This window comes from Coregonus lavaretus (genome assembly GCF_964263955.1).
Source record: "Coregonus lavaretus genome assembly, chromosome: 17".
Lineage (NCBI taxonomy): Eukaryota > Metazoa > Chordata > Actinopteri > Salmoniformes > Salmonidae > Coregonus > Coregonus lavaretus.
The window spans coordinates 38,446,490-38,467,455 of record NC_140004.1 but is presented as its reverse complement, the minus strand read 5'-3'; the positions used below and the strand labels follow the sequence as shown (position 1 = coordinate 38,467,455).

Here is a 20,966-nt window from a genome sequence, read left to right as displayed (position 1 = left end):
GCCCATTATCTGTTAAGTCAGAGTTTCCCAAAGTCGGTCCTGGGGCCCCCCTTGGGGTGCATGTTTTGGTTTTTGCCCTAGCACTACACAGCTGATTCAAATAACCAACTCATCATCAAGCTTTGATTATTTGAACCAGCTGTCTAGTGTTAGGGCAAAAAACTAAACGTGCACCCAGGGGGTCCCCAGGACCGAGTTTGGGAAACCCTGTGTTAAGTGACAGGTTGGAAAAGAGAGGGATTTATGCCGTGTTCACATGCTAGCCGGAACTAGGAAACTCGAAAATGTCTGACTTGCTAGCTGGTTGAACGCAGCACTTGTATAACCAGTTAACAAGTCGAAAATGTCAGTTTCCTAGTTTTTGACTATCACATGAGCGTGGCATAACCAGACAGAATGAAAAATATTATGCTTAGGTATTATGTCAGTGTTAATTAAGGCTGGTCCTCAGGTATTGGAAAATCTTTAATAATCCAATGTTTACAGAATGGATGAATATGTTGATTAAAACAACATATGAAATCATGTTAGCAAAGACTGGAGAAAATAATAGAGACAGACTCAAAAAAGATATGGGAAAGATTATTGTTGTTCCTTAAAGGCACATAAAATAATATAATGGCCATGAAATAGCCTATCACCTATCAGAAGAAAAAACTAACTAAACAAAAAATACTCTCCATTTGTATTTTAGTGTGTTTCTGTATAGTTTGGTGTACTGTATGGTTGTTTTGTGTTGAATATGAAGAATTAAATAAATTGTCTATACCAAAAAAAGGGGGAAGGAGCTGATACCGAAATGGAACTGGACCCGAGAACCGAACCGAGGTGCCAGGGTTCCGGTGAACCGAACGAGAGACGTCCATTTGTTGCCCAGCAACGCTCCTCGGCGTCCTCTGGAGTTTGCAGTGACTGCTGGGACTCTGAGGCCCGACTGAGCGACCGCCCTTTTTAGACGAAGGAGAGAAGAGCAACGCTGCAAGAGTGGGGAGAGAGCTATACGCAAAAACAACTTAATAAAGCGGCAGAACCTAACTTGAGGTATGTTTTCTGATGTATGAGGTGAAATATTTCGGCCAAATGATGTCTAAATTAGGAAATGTGTCAGGAAAAAGTGTATTTTAATGCGCGATTTGATGACGTAATGGCGATGGTCAAACTCGAAATGGCGAGAGCCTTTACGGGCCTATTTGAAATTATTAGCTACTGTAACTTGTTGGCTAACGTTAACTGGATTATTTGCTGTTTCTTATAACCCATGATGTAGCGTTGGTATTATTAGGTACACATTGTGATTAAATATATATATATATATATCGTTAAGTTTGATTTTACGTCCCTCAATTATAGCCAGAGGCCTTCTGCTGCAGCTAAGCTAGCTAGCTACCCGTTAGCATTGCCTGCTATTTTCAATTGGTCAACTTGATGCAAATCACACTGCTGTCAAACGCATGATTGGCTGAATTGGACGTCTTTCTCTTTGCATCGGTAATATTCTATTGGATAATACATGAGGTTGACGCGATTTTCCCGCCTCGAACGTCATCATATTTCATGATGAAAAATCAGAAATACTCAAATACCATTTTGTACATACCACAAACATAGCATTAGTTCCCTCAAATAATGCCCACATTGGCAGATAAAGATGAAAAAAAAAAAAAATATATATATATATATATATATATATATATATATATATATATTCATAAAAGCTACAGAATGCCCAATGATAACATTTTATTTCAATCAAAATGTTAAACTTACATTACTGTCTGTCGATCAATAGGCTGTGACATGTTGTTCATATTTTACTTGTTTGCCCAAATGTAATTGTGCACTCAGACCACATAGTCTGTCATTACTGGTGATGTGAAGAGTGTGCCATCTCTGCATGGATTTCTTCGTTGTGCCCAGGTGAGGGGCTGAGCCATGGCAGATGAGGGTGAGGAGGAGTGTGGTAATGAGTTCCCAGCCCATTATAAAGTCATGCTGGACAAACTGAATGAACAGAGACAGCTGGACCAGTTCACAGACATCACTCTCATAGTGGACGGTAAGCTCATCCCCAGTGATGTTTGTTGTATTGCAGAAAGTGAAGGTGCATCTTTAGCTTGTCGACTGAAAGTTAGTTATATATTTTGTTCATACAAAAACAGCCTCGTTTCAGCCATGTAGGTTAATAGTAAAACAAACAAAACGTTTTTTAATGTCATTGTGTTAAGGAAAAATGTCCACATTGTATGAAGGATTCTGTTATGTGCTGTACCATTCATGTGTTCATCTTACCTCTGATCTGTAGGGCACCAGTTCAGGGCTCATAAGGCAGTGTTGGCAGCGTGCAGTCAGTTCTTCCACAAGTTCTTCCAGGACTTCACACAGGAGCCACTAGTGGAGATTGAAGGTATGTACTGCTGAACCACTGACGCATCCACTGACGTCTGTCTGTCTGTCATCAATCAATCAAGAAAATAAACGATAGCAGAAAGCGTTATAGCCCCTGAGAAACAAAACAAAGGCCTACATCCACTTCTCATAATAACTATAGACTATCACGCGATAACCCAATGTACCCATCAATCCCCTGTGTTGTGCAGGAGTGAGTAACTCAGCTTTCCACCAGCTGATGGAATTTACGTACACGGCTACGCTGGCTGTCAGTGGGCCAGAGGAGGTCAACGACGTGTGGAAGGCAGCAGAGTACCTCCAGATGCAGGAGGCCATCAAGGCCCTCAACAACAGGTTGGACTGCCATTATAACATCTTACAGTGCCTTCAGAAAGTATTCATACCCCTTGACTTATTCCACATTTTGTTGCGTTAGAGCCTTGTTACGTGAATTATTTAACAAACTATTTTAGTGTCTCTGTGCGTCTCCCAAAAGGTTGTAAGTCTTTTGGGATTTAAGTAACGGCCAGAGTCCCGGTCTGCATGGTCAGAGATATTTATTCATTGAGAATTCTGCCATCACAATTTCAGAGTCCATCTTTTATACTCATACGTCATACAAAAATAAATCCCTTCCCTCTGTAGGCGGGCTGTAGTTTTCCACTCTAAAACTGCTCTACTGACCTTCAGTTCACACACACACACATATACACACATGCATACACACATACATACACACACACACACACATATCCTACTCCCTGCTTTACTCAGTTATTGCCGTTCTCACAATATTCTGCACCATGTTTTCATAACAGTTTCTCCCCTCCCTAAATTGGGAGGCCTCTTTATCTTAGTTTCTCAGTTGTCTTTGTTGTCTGGCCTGACTCTTACTCACATTGCTAGATAGTGGCTCAATGCCATAGCCTTTACTGGTCCTACACTCACACATTATACACAGTTTCAGGGTGTAATAATTAGTCATTAATAATTAATCTATCAAGCCTGAATTCAAAATAGATTAAATTGTTTTTTTTCTCTCACCCATCCACACACAATACCCCATAATGACAAAGTGAAAACATGTTCATAAAAATGTCAGCAAACTTATTGTAAATGAAATACAGAAAATATTCTACCCCACCCCCCCCCCAAAAAAAAAAATATATATATATATATATATATATTGTAAAGTGGTTGTCCCACTTGCTATCATAAGGTGAATGCACCAATTTGTAAGTCGCTCTGGATAAGAGCGTCTGCTAAATGACGAAAATGTAAATATTAGAAACACCTTTGGCAGTGATTACATTGTGAGTCTTTCTGGGTACGTCTCTAAGCGCTTTGCACACCTGGATTGTCCAATATTTGCACATTATTCTTTTTTAAATTCTTCAAGGTCTGTCAAGTTGGTTGTTGATCATTGCTAGACAGCCATTTTCACATCTTGACATAGATTTTCAAGCTGATTTAAGTCAAAACTGTAACTAGGCCACTCACTTGGTAAGCAACTCCAGTGTATATTTGGCCTTGTGTTTTAGGTTGTCGTCCAACTGAAAGGTGAATTAGTCTCCCAGTGTCTGTTGGAAAGCAGAATGAATCAGGTTTTCCTCCAGGATTTAGCCTGTGCTTAGCTCTATTCCGTTTATTTTTATCCTAAACTCCCTAGTCCTTGCCGATGACAAGCATATCCATATCATGATGCAGCCACCACCATGCTTGAAAATATGAAGTGGTACTCAGTGTTGGGTTGGATTTGCCCCAAACATAACGCTTTGTATTCAGGGAAAAGGTAAATTTCTTTGCCACATTTTTTGCAGTTTTACTTGAGTGCGTTATCGCAAATAGGATGCATGTTTTGGAATATTTTTTATATATATTCCTTATTTTCACTCTGTCATGTAGGTTAGTATTGTAGAGTAACTACAATGTTGTTGATCCATCCTCAGTTTTCGCCTGTCACGGCCATTCCACTCTGTAACTGTTTTAAAGTCACCATTGGCCTCATCGTGAAATCCCTGAGCGGTTTAGGAAGGATGCCTGTATCTTTGTAGTGACGGTGTATTGATACACCATCCAAAGTGTAATTAATAACTTCACCATGCTCAAACGGATATTCAATGTTTGCTTCTTTTTTTAACCAATCTGCCAATAGGTGCCCTTCTTTGAGAGGCATTGGAAAACCTCCCTGGTCTTTGTGGTTGAATCTGTGTTTGAAATTCACTGCTTGACTGAGGGACCTTACAGATAATTGTGTGGGGCACAGAAATGAGGTAGTCCATGCAATTTATTAAGTGACTTGTTAAGCAAATTTTTTACTCCTGAACTTGTTTAGGCTTGCCATAACAAAGGGTTTGAATACTTATTGACCCAAGACATTTCAGCTTTTCATTTTTGTATAATTTGTCAACATTTCTCAAAACATAATTCAACTTTGACATTATAGGGTATTGTGTGTAGGCTAGTGACGCAATCTCAATGTTAATAAATTGTAAATTCAGGCTCTAACACAACAAAATGTGGAAAAAGCCAATAAGTGTGAATACTTTCTGAAGGCTAGCCCCCTTTTGGTGTGGTCTTATGTTGGGTTCTATTCTTGTTTTAATGGTATTTTATCCCTGTCTGTTGGAACGTAAAGCACTTTGAATGAATAGAACCCTCTCTCTCTTTCTTCATAGGATGGGTGATGGCACCCTCTTCCAGCTCTCCCAGGCTCTGGCAGCGGGGAATAGCAAGGCCAAGAAGAGGAAGATATCTGAGACATTTAACATGATCGCTGAGACTCTTCCGTCAGTGGAGGGGGAGCAGGTTAGAGATATACAATGGCACATTATGTTTATAGTTGTTATGACATAGAATTATGATGTGCATAAAGTGCTAAAAAGTGTCCCAAATTATCCTCTTCGTCATCCATCCTTTCCTCCTGATACGTATTGCTGTGCTGACCCCAGTCTGTCCTTGCAGGTGGAGATTGAGGTGGAGATCGGGGAGGGTACCATCGAGGTGGAGGAGACGGGGCTGGAGGAGGTGGTGGACGCTGCTCGGAACGCCCAGGCAGTCTCGGACGACTCGGCCCTGGCTCTGCTTGCTGACATCACCAGCAAGTACCAGCAGGGGGGGCTAACGCTGCACGTCCTGAAGAAGGAAGGACTGGACGAGGTAAACAAAGCACTCTGTTTGTCTAATGCATGTGTAAAAACAACACACTTGGAAGGACCGTGACCAACCTTGATTCAATTTTTTTGTTTTGTTGAGGTTTACAATCTCTCAAAACAAATCATCCTTTCATCTCAATGCATCCATACATAATGAAAAATAAACGATGGTATTGGTGTGTGGTTGATCCAGGAGGTGGTGTATCAGGAGGAGACAGTGACAGCTCCCAAGACTCTCGAGAGTCTGGAGGTGGTCGAGGTCCAGATCTCTCAGCTGGACAAGATGTTCCGCTGCAACAAATGTGATCGCAGCTTCCGCCTCTACTACCACCTCAAACAGCACATGCGCGCTCACATGGCCGCACTGGACAAACCCCATGCGTGTTGCCACTGTGGGAAGGCGTACACGCGGGAGGGGGCGCTTAAACAGCACCTGAACACATTACATTACGAGGCGGAGGAGCTGTCGCGCAGCCAGTGCCAGAAGAAGAAGACTCACGTGTGTGAGTACTGTGACAAGCAGTTTGACCACTTTGGACACTTCAAGGAGCACCTACGAAAGCACACTGGTAAGAGTTATCATACCAAGAGGGATTCATTCAGGGGTTCAAGTTCATATTTGTAGAAGTGCCAGAGTTAACTACACACTGAGTGTACAAAACATTAGGAACAGATGCTCTTTCCATGACAGACTGACCAGGTGAATCCAGGTGAAAGCTATGATCCCTTATTGATGTCACTTGTTAAATCCACTTCAATCAGTGTAGATTAAGGGGAGGAGACGGATTAAAGAAGGATTTTTAAGCCTTGAGATAATTGAGACATGGATTGTGTATGTGTGCCATTCAGAGGGTGAATGGGCAAGACAAAATATTTAAGTGCCTTTGAACGAGATATGGTAGGCGCACCGGTTTGAGTGTGTCAAGAACTGCAACACTGCCTGTTTTTTCACACTCAGCAGTTCCCCGGGTGTATCAAGAATGAACCACCCAAAGGATATCCAGCCAACTTGACACAACTATGGGAAACATTGGAGTCAACATGGGCCAGCATCCCTGTGGAACGCTTTTGACACCTTGTAGAGCCATGCATGCCCTGACGAATTGAGGCTGTTCTGTTCAAGGTGTTCCTAATGTTTTGTGCACTCGATCGGTGTATGCAGATGTGCATTTGTAGTTCCTAGGCAGACTAAAACATAGCATCAACAGCACTTCATTGCACTTATCAACAGCACTTTACTTCAACAACACCTTTCTTCTCTCTCTGAGTAGGATCTCTTTGATTGTGCATTAATGAGTGAGTGACCTGTTCTTGTGAATGTGAATCCGACCACCTCAATAGGATCTCCTGATTTATGCAATGGATGTAATAAGTTGTTTATCCCCTGTGTGTGTAGGTGAGAAACCGTTTGCGTGTCCAGACTGCCATGAGCGCTTTGCCAGGAACAGCACATTGAAATGTCACATGGCTGCCTGTCAGAACGGCGCCGGGGCCAAGAAGGGACGCAAGAAACTCTATGAATGTCAGGTGCAGAGAACACTCTTGGCTTTTCCTGATTTACTTCCCTGAGTAGTGTATTTGCTGGGTTGTTAAATTACCTCTCCCCCCTCCCCAGGTGTGCAGCAGTGTGTTCAACAGCTGGGAGCTGTTTAAAGACCACCTGACGACCCACACAGGAGAAAAGCCTAACCACTGCACCATGTGTGACCTCTGGTTCACCCAGCCCGACGACCTCCGCCAACATCTCCGCGTCCTGCACGGCATCACAGACGACAAGCTGATAACCCAGGAACTGGTCATCGCCGCCATGGCAACGCAAGAGGAAGTGGCCGGGGAGGAGGGAGGCGGGAGAGAGACGCTTCTACTGGAGGACGGGATGAGCGTGGAGCATGTTACCGTGGAGCCTGTAGATGTGGTAGCATTGGAGGAAACGGCCATGTTGGTTGATGGGGAGGTGACAGAGATGTGTGAGGAGGACATAGAGAGACTGAAGGAAGCGGGGGTGGAGATCCGGGTGGTGCAGGTGTCAGCGGAGGGACAGGTGAACTCTGAGATCCAGGTGGAAGGGAGCGAGGTGGAGGAGGAGTCGCAACAGGCTGTTGTTGTATGAAGCAGGAGCGGGGCGCCATCTCAAATCATACCCTATTCCCCATATATACACTACCTTGGCTCTGGCTAGAAGTAGTGCATTGTATGGGGAATAGGGTTTTATTTGAGATGTGCCTGCTGATTTTTGTCAAACTGGAAAAGCTCCCCCTTACCCCCCCTCACCCTATGGATAATAGGGTAACGTACAGAGACAAGGATTGGAAGGTACTCATATTTCTAGATGGTATTTATTTAGAGCCTGATGTCATGGCTCTGTCTTCCTCTGTCTTTGTCTGTGGCAGAGATGGACCCGCTGAATGCCTTCACAATGAACCCGTTCAAGGTTTCGTTTCGATCTCTTTTTTTTGCTTTCTTTCGTTTTTTACGTTTTAGGATGTACATTTGAGATGATCAATATTAATTTGCTAAGACAATATGCCATCCATAAAGATCCCTTCTCATTTCTATGGTGTCACCAGCAGACACCAGTTATTGATTGGTATGCACCGTCTGTCATACGGCTGATAGTCCTCACTGATGATGCCAGACGTTTCCCAGTTTGAACCCATCTGAAGCACAGATCTGTTTGTGGAAAAATAATTCAGAGCTTGACTAAAGAAAGAGCATGTTTGTAATGGTGTCCTGCCCCTAACTGGTAAAAAGAGCTTTATTTTCTTAATATTTTAATCAGTTTGTATAGCAGGAGAATGGCTGTTAGCGTGTGTACGTTTGTTTCCCCCCCGCCCCCCATTTCCCTGCTTGACTTCCTGTCTACCTCTTCCTACTTCCTGTTCTGACTGCAGCCCACAAGACACTGGGTTTTATGTATGATACTGTTACAACATGATGCTCCTCAGAAACAGAAGTGAGAAAGTATTAAGTGAACATGTTTTGTTTGTTTTTTATTTGACTAATGTTCATAATTGCAGTGTTTTATTTGTACAGAGCAATAAAGAAGTGATGTAATCAAACGTGTCCACACCAGCATTTCTTACAATGCTTTCAAATGTGCCTGACTGAGAAGTGGAAGGACTGAAGATGAGATGTTTAGCTTACTAGACATGAAGAATGAACCCCCCAAAAATGTATGCATGCTTGTAAATTTAAAATGTGGCTTATGTAAACCACAGTGGTTCTGTCTGTTGTTGTTTACTGCGTGTCTCTCTGTCGCTCTTCTTCTTTCCACCACAGCAGAAGGACCTGGAGAGGGCAGCATACAGACGGTTTCATATCAACAGCGGTGACGATGGTGTCCCGAACACTTTGTCCTCCTCAAGGAAACCGCTTACCATAACCTTTGGGTATCCTGCCAGAGCCTGGTCAAATAGGGTCAAGGACGTGTGGACAGGGAATTTGGACTATGATCTTTCAAATGGTCATCCTCAGAACTTTATGACACAGCATCACTTGGGCCTCATCACTGGCTTCCACATCATTGGCTGTTGGCATCATCCTCTGACTAACCGGTACATGGCCCCGTCCATCGTCCCTGAGGATTGGAAGGTACTCATCGTACAGTTTTTCCCCCTCATCAATCTACACACAATACCCCATAATGACAAAGCAAAAACTGGTTTTGAGAACATTTTGCCAGTTTATAAAAACATAAAAAACGGAAATATCACATTTACATACGTTTTCAGACCCTTTACTCAGTACTTTGTTGAAGCACCTTTGACAGTGATTACAGCCTTGAGTCTTCTTGGGTATGACGCTATAAGCTTGGCACACCTGTATTTGGGGAGTTTATTAAATTTTTCTCTGCAGATCCTCTCAAGCTCTGTCAGGTTGGATGGGGAGAGTCACTGCACAGCTATTTTCAGGTCTCTTCAGAGATGTTCGATCAGGTTCAAGTCCGGGCTCCGGCTGGGCCACTCACGGACATTCAGAGACTTGTCCTGAAGCCACTCCTGCGTTGTCTTGGCTGTTTGCTTAGGGTTGTTGTCCTGTTGGAAGGTGAACATTCGCCCCAGTCTGAGGTCCTGAGCACTCTGGAGCAGGTTTTCATCAAGGATCTCTCTGCTCCGTTAAATCTTTCCCTCGATCCTGACTAGTCTCCCAGTCCCTGCTGCTGAAAAATATCCCCACAGCATGATGCTGCCACCACCATGCTTCACCGTAGGGATGGAACCAGGTTTCCTCCAGACGTGACCCTTGCCATTCAGGCCAAAGAGTTCAATCTTGGTTTCATCAGAACAGAGAATCTTCTTTCTCATGGTCTGAGAGTCCTTTAGGTGCCTTTTGGCAAACTCCAAGTGGGCTGTCATGTGCCTTTTACTGAGGAGTGGCTTCCATCTGGCCACTCTACCATAAAGGCCTGATTGGTGGAGTGCTGCAGAGATGGTTGTCCTTCTGGAAGGTTCTCCCATCTCCACAGAGGAACTCTGGAGCTCTGTCAGAGTGACCGTCGGGTTCACGGCCCTTCTCCCCCAATTGCTCAGTTTGACCGGGCATCCAGCTCTAGGAAGAGTCTTGGTGGTTCCAAACTTCTTCCATTTAAGAATGATGGAGGCCACTGTGTTTTTGGGGACTTGCAATGCTGCAGGAATTGTTTGGTACCCTTCCCCAGATCTGTGCCTCGACACAATCCTGTCTCGGAGCTCTATGGACAATTCCTTCAACCTCATGGCTTGGTTTTTGCTCTGACATGCACTGTCAACTGTGGGACCTTATATAGACAGTGTGTGCCTTTCCAAATCATGTCCAATCAATTGAATTTACCACAGGTGGACTCCAATCAAGTTGTAGAAACATCTCAAGGATGATCAATGGAACAGGATGCACCTGAGCTCAATTTCAAGTCTCATAGCAAAGGGTCTCAATACTTATGTACATTTCTAAAAACCTGTTTTCGCTTTGTCATTATGGGGTATTGTGTGTAGATTGATGAGGAAAAACATTAATTTAATCAATTTTTTAATAAGGCTGTAACGTAACAAAATGTCGAAAAAGTCGAGGTGTCTGAAAACTTTCCGAATGCACTGTATATCACTCATTGGCCTATCCCTCTGTGCTGGCACAGATGTACTATTCACAGGGATCCTCTCAGAATCCCTCACCTTTGACCCATCCTCCTCTACTTTCTTCACTGCCTCAGCATTCTGCACTACGCTGTTTTTTTACCCCCTTTTTCTCCCCAATTTTGTGATATCCAATTGCGAAATTATCTAGATATCCAATTATCTAGAGCACGATGAGCCAAGTAAAGCCCCCCCTGGCCAAACCCTCCCCTAACCCGGACGACGCTGGGCCAACTGTGCGCCGCCCTATGGGACTCCCTGTCACGGCCGGTTGTGACACAGCCTGGGATCGAACCCCAGGCTGTAGTGACACCGCGATGGAGTGCCTTAGACTGCTGCACCGCTCAGGAGGCCTTACCTTCTGCACTACTCTGACTCTAGCCACCTCAACCTGCCTCTCTCGCACCGGACACTTCCGATCCCCAGCAACATAGGCACCCCTACAGTTGACACACACAAATGTATCCACGAAACTACATCTTCCCACATCTTGAAATCTCCCTCCTACACACTGCTGCGACATGACCATAAACGTTGCACCTGAAACAGCGCAGTGGGTTCGCCACAAAAGCTTGAACAGGATAACTGTTATATCCTAACATGACCTTGTCTTGTAAAGACTCTGACTCAAAACTCAAAAGGACTGACAGTGACTCCTCTGTTTCACCACGTTCACTATTGGGTCTGCGTCACACCATACAACGGGCGTCACAAACACCAGGAATCTTCATCTTCAATTGCTCCACCTCCACACTTAACGCTACCCCAGAAATCACTCCTTTCAATGGTGCCCTGTTCCTAAGAGCAAAGCAAGAACCAGATATTGACCCAAGTTGTGTAACATGGAGCGCCCACTCCCTCTGATGAGAAGAAAAACAAACAAATATCACTACAAGTCCACTACAGGTTACCGTCACTGATTCAACTGCACCCAACTCCTTTTCCACCTACTCTGAAACCACTAATGTATCCGCCAAAAAGGCAAGAACGCACTTTCTCCTAAAATGTCACTCCTACTGGACCAGATTCTTCTTTATCATTTCCATCGATGCCGTGTTCGGGCTCCGAGCTCTTCACCACACCTTCCACCTCATTTAACTCACCCTCATTCACTTCCATTTCACTTCCAGAACTCGGTCTGGCGCACGGCTCAATTTGTTTGCACTTGGCACCAATCTTCTTCGACACCCCATCTACACTTTTATCGCCATCTTCCTCAAATTCAAATCCAACCTCTGCTTTCCTCATTCTCTTCAACCTCTTCTTCCTCTTTTCCCCCCTCCATTCCTCCTCAGAAATCCACCTTTCCGTGTCCCTGTCCCGATATTCCTCTACGCCCAACTTTGCTTGCGGCCCGGTGGCATCCCGGCGTAACTCCATCTCAAAACAATCCCCCCAGGCTGTCGTTCTCCTTCTTCTTCTTTAGTGGGGTTTATCGGCGGTTGGCATCTAACTTTATGGTGCATTACCGCCACCTACTGTACTGGAGTGTGGGCCAGAGACCGGGAGTAACTAAATCCTACCTGCCAGCCCCGTTGCTCTTAAAAAGATAACAAAATATTTGAGACTATATCTAATGACGTTCTACTCAATATACTCTTTAAACTAATTTCCTGTATCCCCTTCTCCCTCATACTAGATCTCATCCTGTCTCTTTCCCTCTGATACTGCCCCCACTGTAGCAATACATGCTCCACGGTCTCTGTTTCCTGACAATAATCACACTTTCCTGTTGGATGCTTTCCTATCACATTTAATGTATTTATTTATTTTTATTTAACCTTTATTTAACCAGGTAAGCCAGTTGAGAACAAGTTCTCATTTACAACTGCGACCTGGCCAAGATAAAGCAAAGCAGTGCGATAAAAACAACAACACAGAGTTACATATGGGGTAAAAAAAATACATAAAGTCAAAAAAATACAACCGAAAATATATATACAGTGTGTGCAAATGTAGCAAGTTATGGAGGTAAGGCAGGTAATGTCTTATTCAACTGGCTGTGTCCCACCCTTAATCTTGTAAAAATAGCCTCCTCTCTTCTGTCCCTTCCTGCCGTCCTCCCCTCCCCGACTTTCCTCTGTACTTGAAATAAATGCCTTCCCTTATTATCTCTATTTCACTGCTCCTGCCATCTCTGCACCATCACTGTATATATCAGTCTTTTTGCCTCTGCCTTGCTCATTGAACCTTCAACATCAACATCCCCACTACTAAGTGCTTGTTTAGCCAGTTCATCTACTGCCTCGTTCCCCTCCACCCCCACATGGGCTGGGACCCACGTAAATCTTAGTAGTATACCCATCTGTTTAATCCTGCCATGGGTTTGTAGCACCTCATAAAGCAGGTATTTTCTGCTACGTGAGCTAAAGGACTGGAGACTCATTAACACTGCACATGAATCAGAGCAAATAACTACTCTGTCTTGTTTGACTTCCTCCACCCACTGCAAGGCCAACAGTATGGCCATCAGCTCCGCCATATATACAGCCAGATGATCTGTAATACGTTTTCCTGACCCCACATTCCTGCACTACAAATGCTGACCCAGTACGTCCTGTCCTTGGATCTTTTGAACCATCTGTGTAAATGGCCACAAAATCCTGATACACAGTATCCAGACGTCTCTTAAACAAATCAGATGGATCAACACCCTCCCTATCTTTCTGTAGTCTCTCCAACACTTCTAGATCAACTACTGGAGGCGGGAGTAGCCATGGTGGTCTGTCATTCTCCCAGCGGCATTAGTCCTAAATCGGAACTCCCACTCCTGTTCCAGTTGCCTCACTGTCTTTCTGACCTGATCAGCAGATACCGCTGTACTGGAGCGGCTCTGTCTCCTGCCTATGTACTGGAGTCATAGATTAAAAATGGACCAATAGAAATATAAAGAGGGGTTCCTGCAGATGCAGGAATGCCCACACGCATGAACGCCCAGAATTGCTGGCTGCAGTTGCACCCTTCTTAATAAATCTGCCAAGGCACTGCTGCTCTTCTGATTGAGTCTTCTGTTGCCACATGGAAACTATCAACCATTTAAACATTTGAAAAATACTTTAACGCCCAGAATTTCGGGCTGCAGTTGCACCCTTCTTAATAAATCTGCCAGGGCACTGCTGCTCTTCTGATTTAGTATTCTGTTGCCACATGGAAACTATTAACCATTTAAACATTTGAAAAATACTTTAATTCATTGCTGAAAATCTGTAGGAACAGCTTTTACATTGTGGGCCTACGTGCTTTTGGCATCATAGTGCCACGGACGATTTTTTACAACGCAGCAGGGGAACTCGGTCACACCGTACAGCCAATCGCGAAAATATTTGACGTCGTAATATGTCCATTCTCTCTTTCCTTCCATTAGCTAGCCAGTGTTTTGGCTAAATGAAAAGTGGTCCAACCAGAGAAAAGTTCCAGTGATTGCATCGTTTGAATTTCTTTCAGACAGTTCGTGTGAGCTGGTCTACAAGAACATTGGGAGACACGGTGAGCTCTGATAGCTTGCTGGCCAACTTTCTGCAATACATTAGACTGGGTTCAGTAAACAAACTAGCTAGCGTTAGTTAGCTAGCAATTAGCCATACTAGATTACCCTATCGTCGGGCTGGGCTAGGAAGCAACCAATGAAGAACTAGCTAACGTTAGCTAGCCAGTTAGCTGTAGAGATGAGAGGGCCAAAAAAAAGGTACAGGATACTGTCATTAGTCAGCAGTTTTTGTGTGGAATAAAATGCTAACTTTATTGTGTACGAAGGTTAACGCGTTAGCTATGGCTCTGTGTAACGTTAGCTAGCTAGTTAGCTATATGCTATCTAGTCTGTGTGGTGGAGGAATAGCTAGGCTAACTGAACATGACTGTAGATTGAACTCCAGATAGCTACTGAATGCCATCATCATATTATATATATATTGCTTTCTCTACTGAAAGCCATTGCCTTTTTCTTTACGTTCTATTAGAATGTAGTGTGTCAACCTTCTTTGGATTGATGGGATGTAACTTCGTTTGTCATCCATAGTAGTACGGTGGGGTCTACTAACGTTATGGCACAATCACACATTGCTTCCCATGAGATTGTTTTCTTGGCTTGAGTCAAGTAATTTCGGGAGTTTTTTGGGACATTGGGCTGTATTGTTGACTCCCTTGCCCAATGTCCCAAAAGACTACCGAAGTTGCCCCCGAAGCTAGCTATGATTGTGATGCGAGACTAAATCAAATTCACCCTTTCTAAGGCAAGGTCAACTGACAGCTCACAGTGGAGAGAAGTCAAGGGTTATTGCAATTCTCAAAAGAAGCAATGTCGTTAAGCCTGTAGGATTGCCTGTATATAACTTTGTCATGTGTATGGTTCACAATACCCTGATCTTATTATTCCCATTGTCACTTTATTTGCTCTGTATGTATTTTTTTTACACTGCACAAGCATTGTCCTTAGCGGATAATACAGATCTTGGCTATTTAATATAATTATTAATCATCTCTGTCATACATCCACACGTGCTGCCCTACACGTGAGTAGTAGGATTGACACTTGTTTTGCTATGCATGGTTTAGACTGCATGCTACACTAACCTGAGGTAATTGAACAAAGAGTGCACAGCAAAGAAGCTCTGGCTGTCTGAAGGACTTGACTATTCCACAGCATTAGGAGATTAATGTCTAGTGGAGAAGTTGAAAACATTGATTTTAGTTGCTTATTTCAGCAGGTGTGAGACCATGGTGGTGAATCTCTGCCTACCACATTTCAAGACCACCATCCAGTGCGACAAGGTACAAAACATTTACATTGCGTTAGAATTTTATGGACTGGAGTAGCCAAAACTCCACTTGAAGTTCAGTACCTTGCTATCAAGTCAAAACACTAATCACCCATAATGTTTGCACCGCGGTGACTAACGCGGGATATGGCTTTCAAAACGTACCTCAGTCCAGGGATGGAAGATGTCTCTGTACTCGCTGTATATCCAGCGTTCGTGATTAGCGTTTCGACTTGATAGGATGGTACTGAACTTCAAGTCGAGGTTTGCTAGGACCAGAGCTGACATAATCCCCCTTGTCCCTCCATAGATCATGTTGGCTAACGTTGGTTCAATGTGTAACAATCTGAACAAATGGTCCTATTCCCAGTCAAAGCATATGGGAGAAAATGCTTCTAAATGAAAATCTAAAATGAGCATTCTTATTGGAAAAGTTTAGATACTCTCTTTCCTCCTCCTCTTCTTCATCCTCTTCCTCATCCGGAGTATGACCCTGGCATCCAGCTGACAAAGCCGCTTTTCCTTTTGTCTTGTCACACCCCCCATGTCCTTCTCACCTACTGTGGTCATTTTCTGTCCTCTGGGTTTTATGGAGAGGAGGAGGATAGGAGGAGAAAGGGTGAGGAATGAATGAGAAGAGGAGGAGGAAAGGGTTGAAGGATGGAGGGGGAGGATGGGAAGAGGAAGAAGGTGCTGCGTGGGAGGTTGAATCACAGCTGACCTTGCTATGTTCTTGTCTTTGTATTATGGGTTGTCTGATACTCGCTTGGCTAGGTATTCTTCTTCTTCTGGGAGTGATTCTTCCACTTTTTCACCCACTTTTACCTCTCCCCTCTTTCCTTTCACTCTCCACCTCCTTTTTGCTCTTTCCGTCTCCTCTTTTCCTTACCTCACTCTTCTCCCTCATCACTTCACTGCTTTTCAATGTATGTAGTTCTGTCCTGGAGCTGTTCTTGTCTATTAATGTTCTGTATTCATGTCATGTTTTGTGTGAACCCCAGGAAGAGTAGCTGCAGCTTTCGCAAACAGCTAATAGGGATCCTAATAAAAGACCCTACCTCCCTCTCTCCCTTAACCTCCTCTCCTCCTTTCCTTCCTTCTCACTCTGCCCCTCTCTCTCCTCTCTTCTTTTCCCTCCCTCCCTCATCTAGCTATGTGCAGATGGGTATGACGTCACCAACCTCCTATCGGCCGACCCAGCTGTCCGGAGGCGGGGTTTTAAGCTGGAGTACTTCCTGCAGCCGCCCGTTCAGGTGAGCTGACGCCCTACAATATTTAGAGATGAGTCTTATGACATCACTGTCCTATTCTTCTTAATCTCTTTCTAGAGAAGTGGTCATGTTGGGTGTGTCTGTCTAATCTTCCTTTGTCTGACTCTAGGTGACACTGCAGTTTGGCTTCCAGGTGGAAGTGTGTCGGGTGGATGTGGAGCTGTGGCCCTGGGGCATGGACCGAGGACAGGCCTGCAAGAGGCTGGAGATCAGCACCAGCTCTGACCCCCCACTCCCTCACAACCACAGCCTAGAGCAGGGCCAAATCCAGGCCCAGCATGGCCAAGAGAAGGACCAGCATTGGGACCAAGCCAAGGCCCAGTTCAAAGGCCACCAATGGAGCCTCCAGGCCCAACAATATAGTCTACAAGGCCAGGAGAAGAGCCAGCAATGGACCCAACGTGGCCAAACTCACAGCCACACAGACACCAGCCAGGGGGCTTTCCACCTGGTGGGACGCTGTGAACTAACAGAAGAGACCCACGTCAGTTTTTCCCATCCCTGTTTCCGCCCGCGCCCTCCTTTCCCCTCCTTGCCCCCAGCCCCCCGTGAGGGGTGTAGACAAGAGGAGCTGTGGAGCAGGGGCCCGCTCTCATTAGGCTCTGTGAAGCAGCTCCGTGTGACGGTGCCGTACGGTGCGGGTGCCTCCGCGATGGGGCTCAAGGCACTGGCAGTGTGGGGGCTGCCTTCTCGCTGCTGCCCTCCGGAGGAGGTGGAGAGGGTGAGGATAACACATGAGAACGCTAGCCTGAGACCAGCGCCACGGCTCAGCCACTTGGCATCAGCTCAGCCTTCACCTGTCAATCAACCACAGCCACTGTCACAGACGACAACAGCAACTAGGTACAGTGTGTATAAAACACTGGCTGTTTTCAACACAATATATGAGGCAGATTAATTGCAATTCTTTTCACGAAGGCAAAACCTTAATCTCTGGGAGGATAATAATGTATTTCTCTCCTCTATTTTCTAACCCCCAGTCTCCTGCAAGTCCCTGAGGAGTTCCTGGATCCCCTGACCCAGGAAGTTATGTTGTTGCCCATGCTGCTACCCAGCGGAGTGTCTGTGGACAGCTCTACTCTGGAGGAGTACCAGAGGAGGGAGGCTACCTGGGGTCGAGTCCCCAACGACCCCTTCACCGGTGTTCCCTTCATCCCTGAGGCACAGGCCCTCCCCAACCCCCACCTGAAGAGCCGCATCGACCGCTTCCTGCTCCAGACAGGGTTAGAGGTCAGGGAGGGAGCGGTTGGGAGGCAGGGCCAGGGGGAAAGTCCACACCCCTCCAGACTCATACCCCCACAGAGGACTGGAGAGAGTAGGGACTCTGCTGTCACCACTGCTGCTGCTGCAGAGTCAGCCAACCACCATGGGGCACTTAGCAGAAACAGTGGGACTCGCACACAGACTACCCAAAAAGGGGCAGAACGTGTTATTACACAGAGGAGCCAGCTTACGCAGCACAGGGGGACCGGAGCTTTTAACAACAGGGCGAAGAATGGGAATGGGAAGGATCAGTGCGCTGGGAAAGTTGGTCCTAAAGAAGGGGGAGTGGATAGAGTGAGTTCCCAGGAGGGAGGGCCAGACTTGGGGACTAGGAGGAAGAGAGAGCTGGAGGTTTGGGCCACTCTGATCCGTTCTAAGGGAAAGGGTGAGCCCACCGGGACCAAAGCAGCCTCTGCTAGTGCTGGTCACTCCAAGGAGCTACTTCCTGACTCGAAAAGACCAAGAACAGACACAAACTCCACTATCTCCTCAGGTGAGTGGTAAACTGGTGTAGACAATGCAAAAACCGTGAGAGCAAAAACATCATGGCATTCTCGCGCTTAGTTAAAAGGCCTTCGTTTAAGGTTGGCTGCATCAAGTATTTGAATGTGTGTCACTTATTAGTGTTTCTGTGTTATTCCTCTTGTTCCAGCCACAGTTCCCAGCGGTAGCTCCCATGAGCAGCGTTTGTCTGCCAGTCTAGACTATGAACAGCGTTTGTCTGCCAGTCTAGACTATGAACAGCGTTTGTCTGCCAGTCTAGACTATGAACAGCGTTTGTCTGCCAGTCTAGACCAAGAACAGCGTTTGTCTGCCAGTCTAGACCAGGCCCTTCTCTCAGCCCTGCAGGGTCGACCCTCCTTTACCTCCTACCCCTCCCAAACCCCTCAGATCCAGCACAAACACACAGACACACCTGCTGACACCCCAACAGGTAGGAACGGCCTCTAGCGGCTCTGTTTGAATTTGGCTAAAATGTACCCTTCCTTGGATTATGAATGCATGACGGGGAAAGTCTTGAGTTGACTAGTCATTGGTTGAACAAGTTAGACGGTCAAGTAGTGGGATGTTGCCTAGGTACCCGGGAGAAAAACACTTTGTCAACAGAGTCAGTCTAAGGACTTTCAGCCTCATTACACTGTACCAAGTTTTTTCAAGTCTTATTTTCACCTACAGTACAATAATAATTTGGTGGGTGATTATATTTGTCCTATTTCACTCATGTACAAGTGGTTATTAATACGCATGTGTGAATTGGAAATTTGTTTTTTGCATATCCAACTCTCCCTGAGACACCCTCGGAGAGTGGGGTCACGGCCAGGGTCTGCCATTACCAACGGTGACCCCATGTGTGCAGAGATGGGTTAACATCTGTCTTTATACTGCATCGTCCTCGACTCGCCATACAAACGTTCTTCCCATTGCTGTAATTCATGTAGTTTGTTTTTAGAGCCTTTTTTAAATTGCGTTTCAGTTGTTGGAGTATTAATACAGTGGTCAGTGAGAGAGAATAAAAGACAAACTGTGAACAGAGACTCATTCAAGGTGTACATACTGCTCAATACATGTATTCTCTTTCTCTCCTTCACCCTTTCTCTCTTTCTCACCCTCTAGCTTTTCCTATTTCTCTCTTCCCCCCCCTTCTCTCCCCACTTCCCTTTCTCTCTCTCCCAGGTGAGAACAGGTGTGGTTCGTGTTCCTGCTCTCTGTCAGTCTACTCAACCTCTCCATCAGCATACCGCCTGCCCTGTGGTCACTTCCTGTGCCGCCCCTGCCTACACAGGAAGTCCCGCCCACTTGTCACTACAGCAATGCCCAATCACATCCTCTGTCCCACCTGCCATAGCCCTGCCTCTTCCAGTGACATCACACACGTGCATCACTGAACGGAAAATGCGTGTGGCATTAACCACTGAACGGGCTACGGTGGCAGGTAGCCTAGCGGTTAAGAGCGTTGGGCCAGTAACCGAAAGGTTGCTGGTTCGTATCCCCGAGCCGACTAGGTGAAAAATTCTGTCTGTTCCCTTGAGCAAGGCACTTAAACCTAATTGCTTCTGTAAGTTGCTCTGGATAAGAGCATCTGCTAAATGACTAAAATGTAAATGAACTGAACAACCCTACGCAACTCACTGAAAACGTGTGTGCTCTTAACCACCAACGGATACTCAGTCACCGCACACTCTGCCTGTGCTCTTCACTGCACATGTGAGCAGCAGAATAGTGGTGGACATTGGAGGAAACACAGATTACAATGGGACTCTTTATTGTCCATTGGGCCTTGATGAACAATGACCTAAAATCCCTCCCTGCCTCTCTACCCCACAGAACTCATTAAAACGTTTACAGACATATCTTCTGAAATGTGTGTTTTAGTTTGTATTATTCACTGTGGTGATGTGGGTTCTACTTATTCCCAGGTGTCATAACTTCAGGAGAACCTTCCCTTTGCTTGGTCGGGGAGTGCGTTTGTTTCTGCTTTATCCAACTTGTCTTGCTAAACCAAGGCAACAGTGTAGCGTCAGTGCATCACACCCTTGGGTGGGCTGCCATTGTAGATTTGTACAGAGGAATAGACAAGTGTGTTCAGTAACAAAGAAAGGTTAGGAGAAGTAGAGAACAGTGGTCCAAGGCTGCTGTCTTATTGAGAAGTGGCCAGTACAGAACAAACCTACCTTTGCTCCCCCTTCCTGCTTTCCCCTTTTTTTCCCCCTTATCTCAAGTTCAAGTTTCAACTTAATTGTCCCAGAGGGAAAATATATTTTGCAGCAATAGTCTTTAAACATAGACATAAAAACGTCCATTGACGATTGACAGGGACTTCATACAGTGCCTAGTGAGTCTACACACCCATTGCAGTCTTCACATTTTGCTGCCTTAAAATTAAACCTAACAAAGGATTACATTAGATTTTTTTCCCTACAGATCTACACAACCTACTTCCCATATTCAACGTGAAAAGGTTCAAACATGTTCTAAATTAATACAAAAAACTATGAAGTCTTGATTGCGTATGTCTTTACACCCCAG

General features: G+C 45.2%; 2 protein-coding genes across 4 annotated transcripts; both read left to right on the top strand.

The window, feature by feature from the left end:
* Window positions 1-953: 953 nt before the first annotated feature.
* On the top strand, window positions 954-8,599 carry LOC311144590 (zinc finger protein 131-like). Its single transcript, XM_084180624.1, has 9 exons — window positions 954-1,041; window positions 1,918-2,056; window positions 2,303-2,404; window positions 2,598-2,742; window positions 5,067-5,196; window positions 5,353-5,547; window positions 5,737-6,112; window positions 6,940-7,070; window positions 7,159-8,599. The coding sequence occupies exons 2-9, from the start codon at window positions 1,933-1,935 to the stop codon at window positions 7,651-7,653; spliced, it is 1,698 nt and encodes a 565-aa protein (XP_084036750.1). The 5' UTR covers window positions 954-1,041; window positions 1,918-1,932; the 3' UTR covers window positions 7,654-8,599.
* Window positions 8,600-14,004: 5,405 nt separating this feature from the next.
* On the top strand, window positions 14,005-20,297 carry ubox5 (U-box domain containing 5). Of its 3 annotated transcripts, none has more exons than XM_084180362.1 (7): window positions 14,005-14,137; window positions 15,355-15,418; window positions 16,557-16,658; window positions 16,786-17,519; window positions 17,657-18,432; window positions 18,592-18,873; window positions 19,554-20,297. In XM_084180362.1, the coding sequence occupies exons 2-7, from the start codon at window positions 15,365-15,367 to the stop codon at window positions 19,823-19,825; spliced, it is 2,220 nt and encodes a 739-aa protein (XP_084036488.1). In that variant the 5' UTR covers window positions 14,005-14,137; window positions 15,355-15,364; the 3' UTR covers window positions 19,826-20,297. The 3 variants fall into 3 exon arrangements, with proteins under 3 accessions (XP_084036488.1, XP_084036490.1, XP_084036489.1); XM_084180363.1 differs by having other exon boundaries at window positions 14,057-14,137; window positions 15,352-15,418; XM_084180364.1 differs by lacking the exon at window positions 18,592-18,873 and having other exon boundaries at window positions 14,018-14,137.
* The last annotated feature ends 669 nt before the right edge of the window (window positions 20,298-20,966 follow it).